The 19910-nt window shown below is 36.1% G+C and overlaps 1 protein-coding gene across 1 annotated transcript; it reads left to right on the plus strand.

Annotated features, from left to right (window-relative positions):
* The first annotated feature begins 11717 nt into the window (after positions 1–11717).
* On the plus strand, positions 11718–12500 carry LOC141608115 (uncharacterized). Its single transcript, XM_074427468.1, has one exon. The coding sequence runs from the start codon at positions 11718–11720 to the stop codon at positions 12498–12500; it is 783 nt and encodes a 260-aa protein (XP_074283569.1).
* The last annotated feature ends 7410 nt before the right edge of the window (positions 12501–19910 follow it).

The following is a 19910-nucleotide window of genomic DNA, read 5'->3' on the forward strand; positions in this document are numbered from 1 at the left end:
AGGAAATTGAAATCGATGGAGTGTGGGCAGATGATGATGAAGATTTATACCTCAAAGAGCATTCCCTAGTCAAAACCTTCGAAGATCGTTCCTTAAAAGTTAAACTAAGAAAACACACATTAAATGAGCATGTCATCATCAATCAAAAACCCAACAGTAAGTATTGTGAATAAAGGAATAATGAATAGAACTGAGTTGTATATGGGTATATGTTAACAACATAAAGTATGGAAATTTAGAGATATGAATATGTAATATAGCTATTGACTTTTGAAGACGGAATATTTTATGCTAAGTAGAGATATTTTGCGGTCAAGGAAGTATTATCTTGTGATCCAAAGTTATTGGGAGTTTAATGGATTAAAATGAAAAGTTGGGATGTGAAATTGTAGATAGTCGTCAAGTTTGGAAATTTGAAGGTACTAGGAAGAGACTTTAGCCTATAAAAAATCTTGGGTTGAGTAAGTTGATGGTACGAGGTAACTTTATGAATAATGAGTGAGGTGTAATCAAGGATAAACATTTATTAATTGTTTGAACTTCTGGGTAGCGAGTGAGGTTTGGATATCATGTTAGGGGATATTGCCGTTGAGTATGATTTGGGAATTTTAGTTGACAAATAGTTGAGATTGGAATAACGAGGAAGTAATTAAGGCAACATGAGTTCGGTGGAGGCAATAACATGAGTTGTTAATAATTGTGGGAATATGTAAATTGTATTTAAGTATTGATGTGAATTGAAAAGACGATAATAAGGATTCAGTAAACAAGAATATAAGAGGGTAATAAATGGGTGTGAGCTAAAAGTTATCTAAGGTTTGTGACACAATATTAATTACATATTTTGGGTAATGGAAGGATGGAGCTTGAGGTGATCAATTATATGGAGTAGGGACGATTCTAAGTGATATGAAGTATTATATATGGCGTTGAAAGATATCTAGTAAAAGTCCTAGCGATTTTTGGTGGTGAAATTACTTGAGAGTGATTGTATACGTGTGATATGGTAAACGGTGGTTATATTATTATACCGATGTCGCTTTTCGGGGAGAGTAAATTGTGAATGGAGAAATGAGATTTGTCAATTGAAAGTTGGTTGTGTATTTGAAAATTTGGGATTTTAAAGGATCTGTTACGAGTTTACGGTGGACTATCGTGAAAAGATTGTGATATTGGCTGGAAAGTATGGAGGTTGAGTGTTAGTGGTAGTAATTAGGATATATATATATATATATATATATATATATATATATATATATATATATATATATATATAGTTGTAAATTTAGTACTACTAGGATTGGTCTTCATGGGTAGGAGGTTTAGAATGTAAAATGTAGTGTGTTCATTGGGTAAGTCTAAAAGGAAATGTTATTCCTTGTCAAAGACGGTAGAATAGTGTGTTGGTCATATATACGTATAAGTTTTGTAATAAATATAGAATTATCTGACCATTGGGATCACGTGCCTTTAGACAAAGGGACTTTTGACCAAGGATCTTAGACAGAGAGTTATTTTGAGAAAACGATTTTAACTTATTATGTTAAGTTAAGGAGGGTATTAAAGTTTGGTGTCATGTTACTATTATTATACGGATCGTTAGCTTGTGAGTGATGTGGTCCCGCGTAATGAGAGGGGTATAAGCGTACATTAAGGAAATCATTAGTTAAAAGATTTTACATAGTAACGGAACTGAATCAGATATAAGAGTTATAGATGTGAGTTGACAAAGAAGGAAGTATTGAGAGTCCTCAACTGACGGTGTTAAAATGATGATATAGAGTACGATATCTGCAACCATGGAATGTTGTTAGCTTTTGTAGTGGATCTTCTATGGAATTAAAAGGGATGATGTTGCTTGTGAAATTTCTTTGTAGGTAATGTGGTTTGTAGGTGTTGGTAGAGTTTTTGTAGTGTGAAGTTTGAGAAGTTTATAATTGAGAACTTTGATATAATATCGCACCCTTGATTTGAGGTTATATTTTCATTGGGATGTAAGAGTAATGTTGGAATTTATTCAGATGAGAGTATATCGTAAGTTAGCGCCCATGTGTGTAATCATTATCGTTTAGAATGTATATGGTTTTATGATGTTAATAGAAGATTGAGGATGCGATAAAGGAGAGATTTTCCAAATTTTTATTTATAAAGTATGACCTAGGTTCCGTGGACGTAACCTTATTTTAAGTGGTGGGGGGTAGGATGTAATAGCCGGAAAATTTTGTTTATTTTTTTGGTTAATATAAATATGGTGAAGGTAGAGTCTTGGTGGAATAGCTGAGTTGGTGTTACCATATATGTAGTTAGGGTTGATTGTGAGCAGAATCGAGTGTTATGTTATCGAGTTCTGTTATGGGTAGTAGGTATGGTGTGAACTTCGAGGAATAAGTTCATCTTAAGTGGGGAAGACTATAATACCCTTGATTTTAGGTGGTCCTCTCGGTCGAGTGAGAAACGATAAACGACCGAGTAAGCACTACTCGGCCGAGTAGAGTGACCGAGTATTTTCTGGGTTTTAACACAGGTTCTGTTCAAGTGCCACTCGGCCGAGTGGCTGGTGCACTCGACCGAATGACTCGGCTCGGACCTAGAAATTGCGAGTTAGGCTCCGTGTTATTAGGCCTTGCTATAAACCTTGTAGAGTACTTCTCTCTCTCACTCTCACTCTCTCTCTCTCTCTCTCTCTCTCTCTCTCTCTCTCTCTCTCTCTCTCTCTCTCTCTCTCTCTCACACACACACACACACACAATCCTCTCTAGAATATTCCCCAAACCCTAGTTTGTAGATCTACTTTGTATTTGGGAGATTTATGCATCGAGCTTCCTACTTTCCTTCTTATTTCCACTTGTAAGTCATTATTCACACTTCCTTTATAATTATTTATTATAGTAACCCTAGAATTTGGGGTTTTGGCTTCTGGGTAATTGAGTAATTAAATAATTATAATAAGGGATTATGAGTATTATTATTATTATTATTATTATTATTATTATTATTATTATTATTATTATTATTATTATTATTATTATTATTATTATTACTATTATTATTATTATTATTATTATTATAGGACATGTTGTGGTATGAATTTCCCTAATTAATTATAAGTGGAGATTTCATAGAGGAAGACTTCTAGTGTGTGCTCGCTTGTTGTCGGAGATTGCTAAAAGGTAGGGTTTTCCTACTCGGTATTGGTAATATGATTGTTTACACATGTGTGGTTGGCATGAATTCCATAATAATTGTCATAGTTGCATTATAACATGATTAATTGGTAATTGTTGTTGGTTTCATATTATTGTTGGGATTTCATTATCACACGATAATGGGCAATTGTTGTTGGTCTTACATTATCATTTGAATTGCATTATAACATGAGATTTGGTAATATTGTCTCAAAGGAGTTTGATGGTTGTTGGTAAATTAAGGTGTGGCATACTTGGTAACCTTTGTATATGAGAAAGCATCATGCTTGACATATTGTATGTGTATTATTTTATTTGTGGTTATTGGTGGAGGATGGTGGAGTTGTGGTTATGTTGTGTGGTTTTTGAGGAGACGTAAGGCGGTTCGGGAGACCGTCTTACGCTTGAGTCACTCTTTGGAGTTTCCCACTCCAAGGAGAACGTTCACATTAATGGCTTGAGGAAAGAGGGATCTGGGTGCGTCCCGAATCTTACAGGGGTCGCTTAGCGCTCGGGCTCGATACTTCAGGTGCGTCCCGGGTGTATATTTATGGGTGCGTCCCGGGTTGTTTGTTGGTGTTACTTTGGGTGCGTCTCCGGTATCCTTGTGGAGTTGTGGCCGGAGGAGACTTGCGTTCCATGTGCATTTCATTCTTACATGTCATTTGCATTTCATATCCTTACATTTGTACTATATCGTGAACACTTGTATTATTGAGACTAATCGGTGTTGGTTCTGTGTAAATTGTCATCTTCCTTAATTAGGGTGGCCTATGATAATCTATAAGATTTTTTCATATCTTGAAAAACAAGATACAATAAAATCTTTCTCCAAAATATATGTAAACCTAGATTCCAACCCAATTCAAATCTTAAAATGTAAAACGAGATATTATAATTTCAAAAGATAATTTTCAATTAAAAACAAAAACTAAAAGATTTTATAAAACATATGAAAGTTTCAAACTATTGAAGACTTGAAGAAACGTTCCCTTCGACTGAGGATACTGCTCCCTCAGGTTATACAGAGTTCAATAACACATGATATATTAGTCCCCTCAACCGAGGTAACCGTTCCCTCAGGTGTTGTTTCAATTTTGTGCATAGTTCTGAAATCCCTTTTTACAAATATGTCCTTAATCTTGTTCTTGGACTTTGTGACGACTTTATAAGTATTCCCTTGACTTTGATCATCGTCTTTATGCTTTCTTTGAATCCTAACTTTAGTACCTAAACAATATACACTACAAACCATATCAAGCTCATAAAGGCATTAATAAAATAACTTAGAAATAAAACGATTTTGACATGCTTCAAAACCTAATAAGACCTAGAGTCGACATATATAAAAGCTTAATTTCTTCGGACATATGTGTTGTTGGATAGTGCGAAAACAATTCCTGAAAGCGGTAGACAGAGAAGGATTATCAAAATTAAATATGAAACTCACCGCTTTTGATGTGGTTCTAATTTACGCACTTTTAACTCCTTAACCTACCCCATTTTGCATCTCAATCGACCTAACTGTCGTCACTTTCATAGTCACTTTCTTCTTATTTGTTATTTCCTCCCTTTTGATCGTATTGTAGGAATGAAAATTATTGGAGCGGTTCTAGCATGATTTCGGGCTCAATTATATAGACAAATCGACTCACTTAATGATTGGCAAGAAAGAGGAGACAAGGCACGAAGATCCATGGTATAACAACCGGACCCACCGCCGTCGTAACACACCCACCTAAAGATGAGATAATCGCCTTTGGGGCCCGTTTTGTCCTCACTTAAGCCCAAAAGCACAAGGCCTTGCTACTAAGTAATGGGTGAAATAATTTATAAACATATCATAAGCCTCTTATTTTCCCGATGTGGGACAATTTAATCTCATAACCTCATGTGGTGTTATAAACACCCCCACTTGTAGAACACAATGTCCTCGTTGTGGCTTAAAACTGACCGCAGCCAAGCCAGAATCCTCGCTCGCTAGGTGTGTGACGTGAGTACTCCTGATCACAGGCTCATCACACGGTTGCATGGTTGTTCTGATACCATTTATAACAAACCGAACCACCACCATCGTAACACAACCCCAATAATATGATATGACCGTCTTTGGGCTCGATTTGTCCTCACTTCAGCCCAAAAGCACAATGTAATACTCCGTATTTTAGAGGGGAAACTTGACCAAGTGGGTGTTACTTTGGCGAGTACGGCTGACCGATTAGAATTTTGGAGTTGAGGGTAGTTCCTAATTTATGTCACTCGTTCGAGTACGCTGAGCACTTGACCGAGTAGGTACCACACTGTTGAGTGGTCGGTCTGATGAGTTAAATTCCGCGGTTTGATTTAAGTTATTAGGGGAGGTTTTGTAAATCGTATTATCAGTTTTAAACTGTCATTTAAACCCTAATAATTTCTAAAACACTCCCTAATCACTCTCTAATCATCTAGCAAAGAAATTTATTGTTCGATCCGAATTTTATCTCGTAGCGTGTCTACCATTGTTAGTAAGTCTCCCTCCATTTTTGTATAATCTTTATTAGACTTAAACCCTAGTATTTAGGTGTTGGGGGAGAGTGTTTTTGGTGTTTTATTAGGACATTTGTTGTAATTGTGATTGTGTAATTCATGTAGGTGATGAATTCGTAGAGGAACAGTTGTAATTGAAGTGGATTGCTAAAAAGGTAGACTTTCCCTACTTAGTACGATTGTATATATAATTAGTTGTGAGACGGATGTGATATTGTGTTTATGTGATTGTATGATTACATTATTATTGTGGTTATGATTGTGGTTGTTATTAAGGTGGTGGCAATGGTGGAGATTGTGAAGCAATGTCGGGAGATTGAATTCGCCCCAGGTATTGCTCCTTGTGGCTCCCGTCACTTGGAGGATGTGAAAATTAAGTATCTGGGTTCACTCGCTGTGGTGAGTGGGAATTTTGATGTTCAGTGTTGCAGCATGACATCGGCAGGGGTGGTTGCCCGTTGCGATGAGAACCAGGTCTAATCGTTGCGGTGAGAGTCATTTGGTGTTCCACGATGCGGTTCGAACATAAGTTATTATGGAGTACAGGGATGGCGGATGAGATTGGAAATGTGTGTGAATTACTTTATGTGATTGCATCTCTATACTTGTGATTAGTTGTATAACTCTTACTAACCTTATTATGTTTTCAAAACTGTGGTGGACCATTTGATATTTCTGTCAAATTGGGAGCAGTGAGTTCTAGCAGATGTTGATTTTAGTATAGCTTGTATGCGGGTTGGATGGGAACCAGACGAGAGATTCACTATTGGAGCTTACACTAAGTTTAGATGACTTTATGTTTCACATTTCATTAATTGTATATTTGAGTTTCGGATTTGATGTGATCGCATAGTCTTTCAGTTTTAATAAGCAACCTTTAAATGTTTATTTATGGTATATTTGATATATAGTACCTCAAGCAATCAAGATGGTAATGTCTGTATTTGCTAAGGAAGGTCTTGCTAAAGGCTTCTTGGTAAATTGGGGTGTTCAACACAAGGCCTTGTTATTAAGTGTTGAGTGAAATCCTTTATTAACATATCACAAGCCTCCTAATTTCCCATTCTCATAAGCTCATGGTGTGTTACACATAAACCCTAGATGCAGGGTTTGGGATGCCACAAGAGGAAATCCCCACAGCCCTTGGCCAACCCCCACGGATTATAGAGCAAAAATGACGAAAAAGCCATAAAAGGAGCAGGACTCAAGCGAGCCCATCTGCCTCGCTCAAGCCGGGATTCGAAACACCACGAACTCGCTTGAGTCATGACTTATTCTTGGCATTTCTGCACTTTTCTAATCTCCCACCTAACCCTGATTTTTTAGGCACTTTATAAAGTTTGCTTTATAATAATTTTGGGAGGCCTCATTAGTATAGCTTATGCCCCTTAGCTTAGATAATATCTCCTTAGTTTTAGATCTCAATCCTTATATTAGATTAGAATTAGTATTTAATCACTTCACAAATTAGATTAATCTTTTAATAATTGTCCTTTCAATTTCTCATCAATTAGTTTACATCTGGGATTTCTTGGGTTCATACTTGAAGACTACTGAAAAGTCTCCACCCTTATTTAAAGATCCTCTTTTATTTATGTTCATGTTTGGTTATTTAGTTGATATATCCCCCCCCCTCCTCTCTCTCTCTCTCTCTCTCTCTCTCTCTCTCTCTCTCTCTCTCTCTCTCTGTTATTACTCCTCATCATCTTATTAATTATAGGTTGTTTAGATTACATGTTTGTTATTATTGCTATTATGTTTGTCATAATGACTAATAAGTAGTGACCTTGTTAGGATTAGTGTGGGGATTATGTGCTTGATTATGAGATAAACCTTCTTTTTTTGGTTAAATCGTTGATATATTGTCTCACTTCTAACTTATGCACACCACTTGTTCGATGAAATGCTTGCTTGACAACTTGTATGATTTTTCACCTTTTTATACACACCTATAAGATCGAGAGCCTTGGATTGTGTTAGAACTTGCATAATGTTAGTATACCGACCTTGTGTATGTGAGGGCTAGCTCGTGTTGGTCTATGGTGGGATTGTTAGACCGAAAAACTCAACCCACTTTCCTATGTAAGAGTACCCTTCAACATGTAACTCGACCTACTTGAAACCCAAACTACTCATAAGAACCCACTCTTCCTAGTCTTTCCTTTTGATTATTTTATATCGTTGTTTAGATTCATTAGTTTAGTTTAAAACCCAAACCAAAACAATTGTGATACCCGCAAAGGTTGGACTAGATGAATTTAGAACTTGAAATTTACCGTCCCATGGATCAACCTCCGCTTACTTATTATGCTAGTTTGTAGAGAGTTTATAAATTATTTGTTGGGCTGGAGTGTGACGACTTAACTCTTATCAGCTTTGCATACTCTCAAGGGATTCCCTTTCACCAACCTATGTGCAATAAAGGCCTCCACATAATTTTACTAATTGAATTTAGTTTTTTGTAAGTTAAAGGTGGCAATCGAGTTAGTCGGGTCGGCTTTGGGCCAGGTCTGATCGAGTTAGGTCATATCGGGTCGTGACTGCATTCGGCTCGGGTTCATCTCACTTATGGGTCGGATTAGTCGAGTCAATTCATACCTCGGCTTTGGTTCGGGTCGGGTACAGGTCATTCATATAGATTTCTCGGGTCGGATTTTGGATGGGTCGGGTCATTGTCGGGTCGGGTTATTACCAGGTTTTTTATTGAGTCGTGTCATTATCGAGTCGGGTTGGGTCACTTTCAAGTAGGATCGGGTCGGTTCATTTCGAGTTTGAGATAAGTTTTGCTTGGTTTTGCTCCTCAATTCATTATAAGGTTGATTTTTTCCGATTATTTAACTAGTTAGAGTTGATACGCGGATCAAAGCGGTGGCGTACAATTGATGACATGACAACCTGAACAAGGTTTTAAAAGATGGTAACGTTGAATTTCTTGATGAAGATGGTAACGTTGTTAAGATTGTGGTTGAGTATGAATGGCAACCTATTTTATACTCTGTGTGTGGGGGTATAGGTTATGAAAGTGAGAAGTGCAGGAAGCCTAAACCAAAAACAACTGTGAAACCTATCCAACAACAGTAGATCCTAAAAAAGACCATTGCTCCTATCATACCTGTTATGAACCCACCTACTACTACTGTGCCCATTCCACAACCACCTAAACCTGTATCTCCTGAAGTCATTGTGCTTGTGACTCCTGTTGGGACTAGGACCCCTGAGGAAGTTCAACATAGATTGCAGGTTACTTGGTCCAAAGCTGGTACTTACAATCAAGCAAACACTCCTACAAGGCCACCCATTACTATGAACAGGCAGGAAATCATTAGAGCATGAAAGACTAATACCCATCTCAGTCAGTATACCTTCCAATATGCACTGAATAATGCAACTCCAAAACCTGGTATTTGCAATGCATTGTTTGGTGCTACTCATAAGGTGGAGATTGGTACAACTGGTAGTGTGTTACTCCCTTCTGGGGGTAATGCATAATCTTGGATTTTGGAATATTAGGGGCCTGAATAACTCATCTAAACAAAAACAAGTCAAATGGTTCCTACATTCCCATCAGATGGGTTTATTTGGGCTTCTTGAGACAAAGATAAAACCTTTGTCTCTAAATGCAGTTAGAACTAATGTTTGTGATGGTTGGTCTGTTTCTACTAACACTTTTTGTCACACTGGAGGAAGAGTCTGGGTGCTCTGGAATCCTACCATATTTCATGTTCATTTTGTCCATTATAGTGCCCAGCTCATTCATATGGAGGTTACTGAGATTAGTACAAAGTTCCATTTCTGCTGCTCTATGATTTATGCTTTTAATGACACTGCTGAAAGGAAGTCTCTCTGGCATGATCTGAATAAGCTCTCAGATGGAATTCATATCCCTTGGATTCTTTGTGGGGACTACAATTGTGTCTTGAGCTCTTCTGAAAGATTAGGGGGTCAAACAACTGAGGAAGAAATGGAGGATTTTCAGGCCTATATTGATTACTGTCACTTAGTGGATAGTCCTGCTATTGGTTCCTTCTACACCTGGAATAACAAACAGGGCCCACAGACTAGAGTGTATTTAAGGCTTGATAGAGTTCTTGTTAATAGTGAGTGGCTTCAACTGAGACCTCATTCTTATGCCTATTTTTACAATGAAGGTCTCTTTGACCATACTCCCTACATTGTTCAGGATGCTACTAATCATATAACAGAAAGGAAAAGTTTTAAATACTACAACATGTGGAGTCAAGTTCCAGAATTTCATTCTTGTGTTGCTCTTTACTGGAATAAAGTCTGGCAGGGGACTAGAATGTTTAAAGTTGTCATGAAATTGAAGAGTTTGAAATACCCTTTGAAAGCTCTTAATAAGCTTCTATTTGATGATATTGAGAATAGCACTGCACATGCCTGAAAAATTCTGTCTAACATTCAAGATCATTTAAAAAACTTCCATGTTGATCCTGATTTAATTGCTTAAGAAAAAGAAGCTGCCAATGTGTATAGAAACCTGCAACTTGCTTGTGACAGTTTTCTTTTGCAAAAAACCAAAGCTACTTGGGTTAATCAAGGTGACAACAACACCAAGTATTTTCACGGTATTTTGAAAAGTAAAAGTGCAAGAAATAAGGTCTTCCTCATTGAAGATGTTAATGGTGTTGCTTATACTGATGGGGATGATATCCAAAATGCTTTCCTGCAATACTCTGAGGATCTTCTTGGTACAACTGGGACTGTCACTATTGTCAGTACTAATGTTGTTCATTTGGGACCTGTTTGCTCTCAAGATCATGTTGTTATTCTCTTGTCACCTGTTACTAAAACTGAAATCAAGGAGGCCATTTTCTCTATTCCTGCCTATAAGGCCCCTAAGCCTGATGGGTTCTCTAGTATATTCTTTAAAGATGCATGGCCAATCATTGGGGAGGAGGTATGTGATGCTATACTTGATTTTTTTCAGACTGGCAAACTCTTGCAGCAAGTGAATCATACCTTCATCACTCTGATTCCTAAAATTGAAATACCTCAAAATGTCACCCAATTTAGACCCATCTCCTGCTGCAATGTTCTTTATAAGGCCATCTCCAAAATCCTTTGCACTAGACTAGCTGCTGTTTTGCCTGACATCATTGATAAGAGTCAGGGAGGTTTTGTTAAAGGCAGGAGCATAGTTGAGAACATTTTAATTTGTCAGGACCTTGTGAGACTGTACAATAGGAAGTCTATCTCCTCCAGATGCTTGATGAAAATTGATCTAAAAAAAGCTTATGATTCTGTGCATTGGGATTTTGTGGAACAAATGCTTACTGCTTTACAGTTTCCTGACAAGTTTATAAAGTTGGTTATGGTTTGTATTAGATCTGCTTCCTACTCTTTGGTACTCAATGGAGAAAATTTTGGTTATTTTAAAGGAGCCAAAGGATTAAGGCAGTGTGACCCAATCTCCCCCTTGCTTTTTACTATCACAATGGAATATTTGAGTAGGATTTTGAAACATGTGACCAGTACTATGCCTTTCAAGTATCATCCTCTTTGCAGTCATCTTAAACTCTCTCACCTGATGTTTGCTGACGACCTCTTGTCGTTTTCAAAAGGTGATACAACCTCTATTATGATTCTATTAAGGGCTTTTGCTACTTTTTCTGTGGCCACTGGTTTACAGATGAACACCATGAAGTCAAACATTTATTTCAATGGTGTCTCCTCTACTATCAAAGCTGCTATTATGCAAGTCTCAGGTTTCAGTGAAGGATCTCTGCCATTTAAGTATCTGGGAGTCCCCATTTCTGCTGGTAGAGTTCCTGCCAAAGCTTATGCCAGCCTCATTGAAAAAGTTACTGCTAGAATTAGAGGGTATGCTGCTAAAAAGCTCTCTTACTCAGGCAGGCTAACTCTTGTGAATGATGTTCTCTCTACTCTTTATACTTACTGGGCAACAATTTTTATTATTCCCAAAGGAGTCTTGAGGAAATTGATGCTCTCTGTAGGAACTATTTGTGGGATGGTTCTACTGAATATATGAGAGTTCCTTTGGTGAGTTGGGAGAAAGTTTGTGTCCCTAAATGTGAAGGTGGTTTGGGGATAAGGAATAGTTATGCATGTAATTTAGCTGCCATTTGCAAATTATCTTGGTGGATCTATACAAAGCCAGATAGCTTGTGGGTTCAGTGGGTTCACCATGTATATATGAAAGGAGTTCACTGGAATGATTATACTCCGAAATCTGATACTTCATGGAGCTGGAAAACCATTTATAGAGTTAGACAGAAATTTGATTTGGCCTTCTCTTCCTCTGTCCAATGGTTACCTGGTCCCCATGAGTACACTTCTGCCAGTGGATACAATTGGATCAGGAATAAGCAGCATGTGGTTAATTGGGAGCATACTATCTGGAATTCCTGGTCTGTTCCTAAACATATTTTCATTAACCTGTTGATAGTACGTGAAGCTTTGCTGCTCAAGGACAGGCTCTTCCAGCTTGGAGTCTCTCCTGATGCAGACTGTTTCCTTTGTGGTACTGCTACAGAATCTCATGTGCACTTATTCAGTCAGTGTGTGTATACAAGAAGATTACTGCATTTACTGAGCTGCAAGTTGAAGATCTCGTTGCCTGCTGTTAATTTACTTGGGTGGATATCATCCAAACCATGGGCTAATGTGAAGAAATGGGTTACTATTGCTTGGATCCATGCTGTCTACTATACTATTTGGAATCAACGGAATAGTGCAAGGCTTAATGGCTATGTCATGTGTCCTAATGTAGCTTTTAAGCAAGTTAGTAGCATACTTAATTTGCGATAAAATCAATTAAATATGATTGATTTATCCTTGTTTTATGAATTGTAGTGTTTGTAATAGTTTGTTTATGAGCTTAATGAGAATTCTAACTTTTCACCAAAAACAAAAAGGTTTTAAAAGATGATCCTACAATTTTACAATGTACTAAAGACGTTAAAATGCGATTTTGGCTTATTAAACGACATTATAACATGTAATTGGTTGATTAACGACGTATGAGACGAGAAGTATTGAAATATGGTATTTAGTATCGATGATTGTTAATAAGTCGTCTTGGAAAGTTGTGTGGAGCATACGAGTCAGAATTAGTTTCAGAATGTATGATTTTGTATCGAAAGAGTTTTTTGCAAGAATCTTGTAGTTCATAGTAAAATACTTCAAGGTGAGATTATGTAATTGTAATATATGACGAAAAACAAATACTTTTGCCGACAATTTGTTTGTTTCGGTAAATAACCGTATTCCGAACACATTAAACCAGTAGTTGAAAACATAAACCTTACATTTTGAGTAATAAAACATAAGTTTTTCAGTTTTAATTAGCTAGATAAGACATATTTGAGTTTCAAAAAACGGAAATTGGAATTTTTAAAATTGGTGCCAAGGTAGAAAATTGAATTTCGAGCATCGGCGCCAATTCGAAAACTGAATATTCGTCTTGATACCATGTCTAAAACTGAATTTTCGTCTTGATGCCAAGTCTAATTTTCAAACAGTTAAAATATTTGATTTTGCACCAAGTTTTAAATTCCAAATTAATGTTTTTTTTATATATTATTTTTATATTGTCGATTTTCGCGCGCGATTTTATGAATAATGTTTTATTTACTTAAAAATTAGATATTTTCAAAAAAAAATTAAAAAGTCTCATAGTTTGAAAATTATTTTTAAAGTAAATAAAAAAAAAAAAGTGAAAGTGAAAGTGAAAGTGGTAAAAAAAATGGAACAAGAGATAGAAAAATGTCCGAAAACATTTTTTTTTGTTAATGATTTTGTTGTTGTTTTATTTCGAGTTTCTTTCGGGTCCGGTCAGCTTTCGGGTTAATTTTAGGTTGTCATTTGAGTCGGGTCGAATCAGTTTATGAATTGGGTTGACTCGGGTCACGGGTCAAGTTCGATTTCGATTCAACCTTAATTGGGATACGTCGGGTTACGGGTCATTATCAGGTCGGGTCAGAACGGGTTCGGATCGCAATATTTTCGGGTTCTATTTGATCGGATTTAGATTTGGTCGACTTGCCAACTCTAGTTGTAACACCTTTTATTTTTCCAATCAGGTTATAATCTCTTATAAATAATCAATTGTGTTCATTTTGCAAGTAAACTATTTGTTTATTGCGTACCTACGCGTCATCGACCAAGTTTTTTCTTTTCGTATTACGGTTTGACGTTGTATTAGTATCAAATTACTTATGGTAGTACCCAATAACTATTAATTTAAAACTACTATTATCGCCATTAAATTTTAATAAGCTTGAATAAACGGTAAGCACACAACAACTCGCAATTAGTAGTACCTTGTGTTGCGCGCGATAAAATATTAGTAGTTTACCCCCACATTGGTAGAATAGTGGGGCAGTTATCACCTTATATATGGAAGCATGTTAACTAGACTATTGAGGAGAAACTATAGTCTAACCATGCGCGCGGCCCGCCGCCGTCCGGCCGGCTCGGCTCGTGATCGTGATCGGTGGGGCTACCTTTTTGCTCTCGGTCCAAACATTTTCCTTGGATTCTACCTGTTGAAATTCTTCCCGTTAAAACATATTCACAAAATAATATCCTGCTTTTATTTCCGATTTATTACCATTCATGCTGTGTTTTATGACCATTAATGTTGTTGATTCTTTATCTCCTTTTCTAGTTGTTACACGAATTTTCCCTATAAATATCGTTAGTCTTCAACACTACTACATCTTATTCTACAGAAACACAAACCCTCTCTTCTTTAAATCTTATTGAGAACAGTTTTCACTTCCGTCTTTAGAGTGCAACAAAGGTGGAATGAGGTTTAATTTTAGAGTCGGTGACTAAGATACCTAGGCGCACTATAGTAGGAGTCTAACTGATTTAGGAGTACCTAACGTTTCAATTAAGAATATTATCGATCATCTAAGTTCATATTTCCTACTATTTTGATCAAAACTATCAACGGCATGGTACGGAGCAATAACTAACGGAAAATCACCGAACAAAGACATCAACGTAAAATAAATCAGAATGTTTACTATTACATAATCAATTGCATGGCGCATGGCAACCTTTTTTTAACCTACCTTTTTTTAACCTATATTCAGGAAGTAAATACTCCCTCTGACTTTTAATTTTCTTCCCGTTTCTCTAATATATGTGAGGAGTATTATAATGAAATGGGAAGAAAACAGCAAGCCAGAGGGAGTACATAATAACTACATTAATATGTAGTAGATAAACAGGAAATATCGCCAAAACCTTAAAGTTCACAATTTATTAATGATGATTGGTCAAAAAGTAGCTCCTTGTATTGGTTTACAATGGGTTGAAATTTCAGTTGCGACACTACGTGAGACAGTCTCACATTGTGTCATTATATAAAAAGATAACTCGTCCCTTATCTACTAAGTGGGTGTTTGTTTCAACTCATAAAGGTATGAGGTTTTGAGTTTGGAATAAGTCAAACACTCAAACCCATACTAGGTGTTTGTTTGGCAAAAATGAAGGTTTATACTCATACCTCAAACCCATGAGGTATGGGTTTCTCATACCCAATAGAAGAGGTGGGTATGAGATTGATACCCCAATCTCATGGGGTATCAAATAATAAAATCAAAAACCATGAAAAAAACCTTATATGGAACATTTTAAATGAAAAGTTTTTTACATTTATTTGATCAAATCTTTATTTTCATGATTTTTCAATATCAAAAATGATTATTTTAATGTTGTATTTTAGATTTTTTTAACTCTGATGAAATTCAACCTCATTCCACCCAAAATTGAAACAAACACAGAGTATGAGGAATCAAGTTCCAAACCCATACCACCCGGGTATGATTCCTGATTCCAAATCCATACCCACGCGCGAACCAAACGCGCCCTAAATGAATAAGTGATGTCTATTATTTTTTCCCGCTAAAAAAGTATATTTTCAAAAAAAAAAAGGAAACTAATGATAATTATGTTTATTCACTAAACCAGAAAACTAACAATTACAATATAATTTATATATTATATTTTTATTAAAATTAATCTTTTAATCAAATTATATTATTTTCATTAAACTCTAAATTATAATATTTTAATTAAAATAAAATAAAATTGATAAAAAGTTATAAATTGCTAAATCTATTATTGATCCTATTATTAGATGATGAGTTGATCCATATTCTGTATAAAAAAAACTAGAAATCATTGTTGTTACCTTTTGTGACAAAAAAAATTGAAAAAAAAATATAAATTGAAACTCATTAGCTTTATGCTATAAAAATATTTTCATTAAAATATATTTCAACTCATTACTCAATTCTTTTAACTAATTTTCATTTATAACTTTTATTTATCAAAGCAAAATACAATGGTGGGAGATGTAAACGATTATAAGATACCAATATTATATAAGTAATTTTATAAAAAAAAATATTAAACTTAAAGTATCGTGCATATAATGCACATGGCCTAAACTAGTTTATTAACATTAAATTAATAATATTTTCATAAAAATGGACCGTCTAATAACGATAGACTGTCTTGTTTTAGAACTTGTGCCCAAATAAATTGGATGGCAACACAATGTTCATATCTTAACCACCATTACGGCCTTACCACTCTACAAACCACCATTATTATTACTAAAAGGGATTCATAAATTTAAGGTATGTTTCATCAAACTTTTCCATCTATCGCTGCTAATTATCGTTGAATTATGATATGATCAACAACCTATATATAATCGGACATGGATCGTCCAATTTTTCACACCGATAATCCATCACAAAACCGCAGAAAAAATTCAACAAAAGAACAAATAATGGCAAAAATACATGCATTATGCTTACCATTACCAGCACAAGGCCACATTACACCAATACTTCATTTCGCAAAAGTCCTTAATTCCAATGGCGTCCATGTTATGGGTAAAATTCACACATTTACTACTAGTGACATGGCATCTTATTATTGGTTGAATGGAAAAGACATGTATTACTAAAGTGGTAAGAATAAGTCAATTAGTTGGAGAAATGGGAGGAGTTGGTACATAAATAGAGGATTGACCATAAGAATAAGTTGGGCAAGTCAATGGTCAAAGCTACAACCTAGGAAACAAACTAGCACCTTTGGAGGTTGACTAAGAGAAATACGTGGAGTTTGTTGGGGAATATTTGTTTGATCCTACGGCTATATAAGAGGGAAGAGAGATTCGATCAAGGGACATCTACACAACGTACATCAAGAGAAAAATACAACTCATTCCACACACTTCAACGTTCATACTCACTCAATTCCGTCTACCGTCCAACAATACTCCAATAGAAAATTAGTCCTTGTATTTCCTTACTTGCATAATTCCGTCTCGATTATAGTGCAAATTGGTAGGATTCCGACTCCCTCCGCGGTTGTTCCCACATCGGGTTTTCCGCGTCACCAAAAAGTTCCTTGTGTCATATTCTTATTTCGTTGCTCATTCACTCATTATATTCGTCACAATCAAATATTAATCGGCCATAGATTAATCACTATCACTCACAAATTAAATCGATAATTCGGTAAATTTTTACCAAAACAGTCCATATAACTTTCCTTAACACTGAAAAAACCCATCAACGTCTCCTAAAAGAAAATGGCCCGAATTCCCTAGAAGGAACCCCATCTTTTCAATTCGAGAGCTTTCCTGATGGGTTACCAACTTACCACCGACAAGTGGTGATGTTGCTGATGCTAACCAAACTTTTCTGGCTCTTTTACAATCCTTAGCGAAAAATGGACTTGAGCCCTTTGTTAATGTTTTACGTAAGGTGAATGACCCGGTCTCAGGTAGGCCACCGGTCACCCTTATTATCTGTGATTGTCTCGTTCCGTTTGCACCCGGGATTCGCCGAGTTGTCCCAGACTTGCCCTTGGTCTTCTTTTGGGCAGTTGGTGCTTGTAGCTTTTTGTGTACTACTCAGTTTGGTACCCTCTTGGAGAAGGTTATAGTGCCGTTTCAGGGTATGTAACACACAATACTTATTAATCATTTGTTTAAAGCAAATCTTTTATTTTCTACGGTCACATTTAGGACGATTTTAATCAAAATAAATTTTCATATGAGACAATCTCGTAATATTATCTTCAGACTATCTATATTAAAATTAAAATAAATTATGATATTTTGAATTAAGGATTATTTAATAGCAATACTCCGAATTATTGAGGTGCTTCTCAAAATAATACAAATTTTGATTTAACTAGCAATATACCCAACTATTACACCCATCCGTATTTAAAAGAATTACCTCTATTTTTACCTAGAGTAACAGGTAAACCAAACACGGGACCAAGAAATTCATCTTCTTCCACCCTAATTTTCCTCCATTAGTTTTCCTCCTTATACCCAACTTCCTCCTTGTTTTTTTACACCCAACTTTCGTCCATTGCACATGTTGGAGTACAGAGTACGGAAGCGAATAAATTCAACCAAAGATTTAAGAGAAATAATAAAAGACAATAAAAATAACACCAAGATTTTTAGGTGGAAAAACCCTCTTTGAAATAGAGGTAAAAAACCACCGGCAAGAGAGCCAAATATTTCACTATAATGATTTGTGGGAGTACAAGTATTTCCTTGATGGCCTATATAAAATGACCAAATAAATTACTCTCGGGGGGTTAAATGATATTGAACACCCACAATGATATAATATAGAGAGTAGGAATAAAGAGGAATAATAATGAGAAGTATTATTTTGTAGTTTTGTTGTGTGATGATTATTTTGTGGAGGAATACGCAAGTATTTATAAAATTCTTCGGAGTAACTGTTGAAGTGCGTTAGCATAACATTTTCATCAGGTTGCATGCATTATCTTAACTCCACCATCAGTTGCATGTGCATATGCATTAATCTATCACAAGTTTCTCGCATTTTCATTACTACTCATATGTTTTATATAATGAATTGAGAAACATACTCTCATTAATTGAAAGTAGCAAAGGTGAGGCACACATAACTCCAACAATCTCCACCTTGACTCGCCTTCCCACTGAAATAATCTCTCTCGCCAATGAAGCCTTGTTAAGTGTGACTAATACCAGCTAAGTATATGCAATGGTCAAACTTAGCTGCTGTGAGTGGTTTGGTTAACATATCTGCAGGATTCTCAGTTGTATGAACCTTTTCAACGATTAAATTTCCTGCATCAATAATATCTCGGATAAAATGGTGCTTGATATCAATGTGCTTGGTTTTTGAGTGATGCTTGCTATTTCTGGTCAAGTGGACTACACTTTGACTATCACAAAATACTACAAGAATATCTTGTTTTTAACCAAGCTCGCTCACCAAGCCTCGTAGCCATATCGCCTCTTTCATACCATCACTTGCAGCAATATATTCTGCTTCAGTTGTTGATAAAGCCGCAATGGCTTGTAATGAATAATACCAACTGTTAGCAGAGCCACAAAGTGTAAATATATAGGCTGAGAGTGACCTTCTTCGATCTAAATCACCACCGTAGTCAACATCAACATAACCAACTACACCTCCGGGATCAGCTCTTTGCTTATCAAATACCAAACCAATATCAGAAGAACCCTTCAGATAACGAAGAATCCATTTAACGGCTTCCTAATGTTCTTTGCCTGGATTGTGCATAAATCTGCTAACCACACTAACAGCATAAGCCAGATCAGGTCGAGTGCACACCATGGCATACATAAGACTCCAAACGGCATTTGAATATGGGACATGTGACATTCGTCTTTTGTCATGATCCGTCTGTGGACACTGTTCAGATGACAATTTAAAATGAGTGGCAAGAGGAGTATTGACAGGTTTACTGTCTTGCATATTGAACCTATCGAGCATTTTCAGAATATATCTCTTCTGTGATAGTATTAATTTCCCTGCTCGACGATCCCTGTTAATCTCCAAACCAAGAATTTTCTTTGCCGGACCTAAGTCCATCATATCAAATTCACTGCTCAACTGGGCCTTTAGCTTGTTAACAGGTGACTTATCTTTTGCAGCAATTAACATGTCGTTGACATAAAGCAATAAGTATATAAACGACCAGTCAGATGTCTTCTGAAAATAAACAAAATTATCATAACTACTCCTTGAGTAGCCATGTCCAACCATAAAAGAATCAAACCTTTTATATCATTGTCTTGGAGACTGTTTCTAACCATAAAGAGATCTTTTTAGATGACAAACATAGTCCTCTTTTCCGGGAACTATG

The sequence above is a fragment of the Silene latifolia genome, chromosome 10, assembly GCF_048544455.1.
Source record: "Silene latifolia isolate original U9 population chromosome 10, ASM4854445v1, whole genome shotgun sequence".
NCBI lineage: Eukaryota > Viridiplantae > Streptophyta > Magnoliopsida > Caryophyllales > Caryophyllaceae > Silene > Silene latifolia.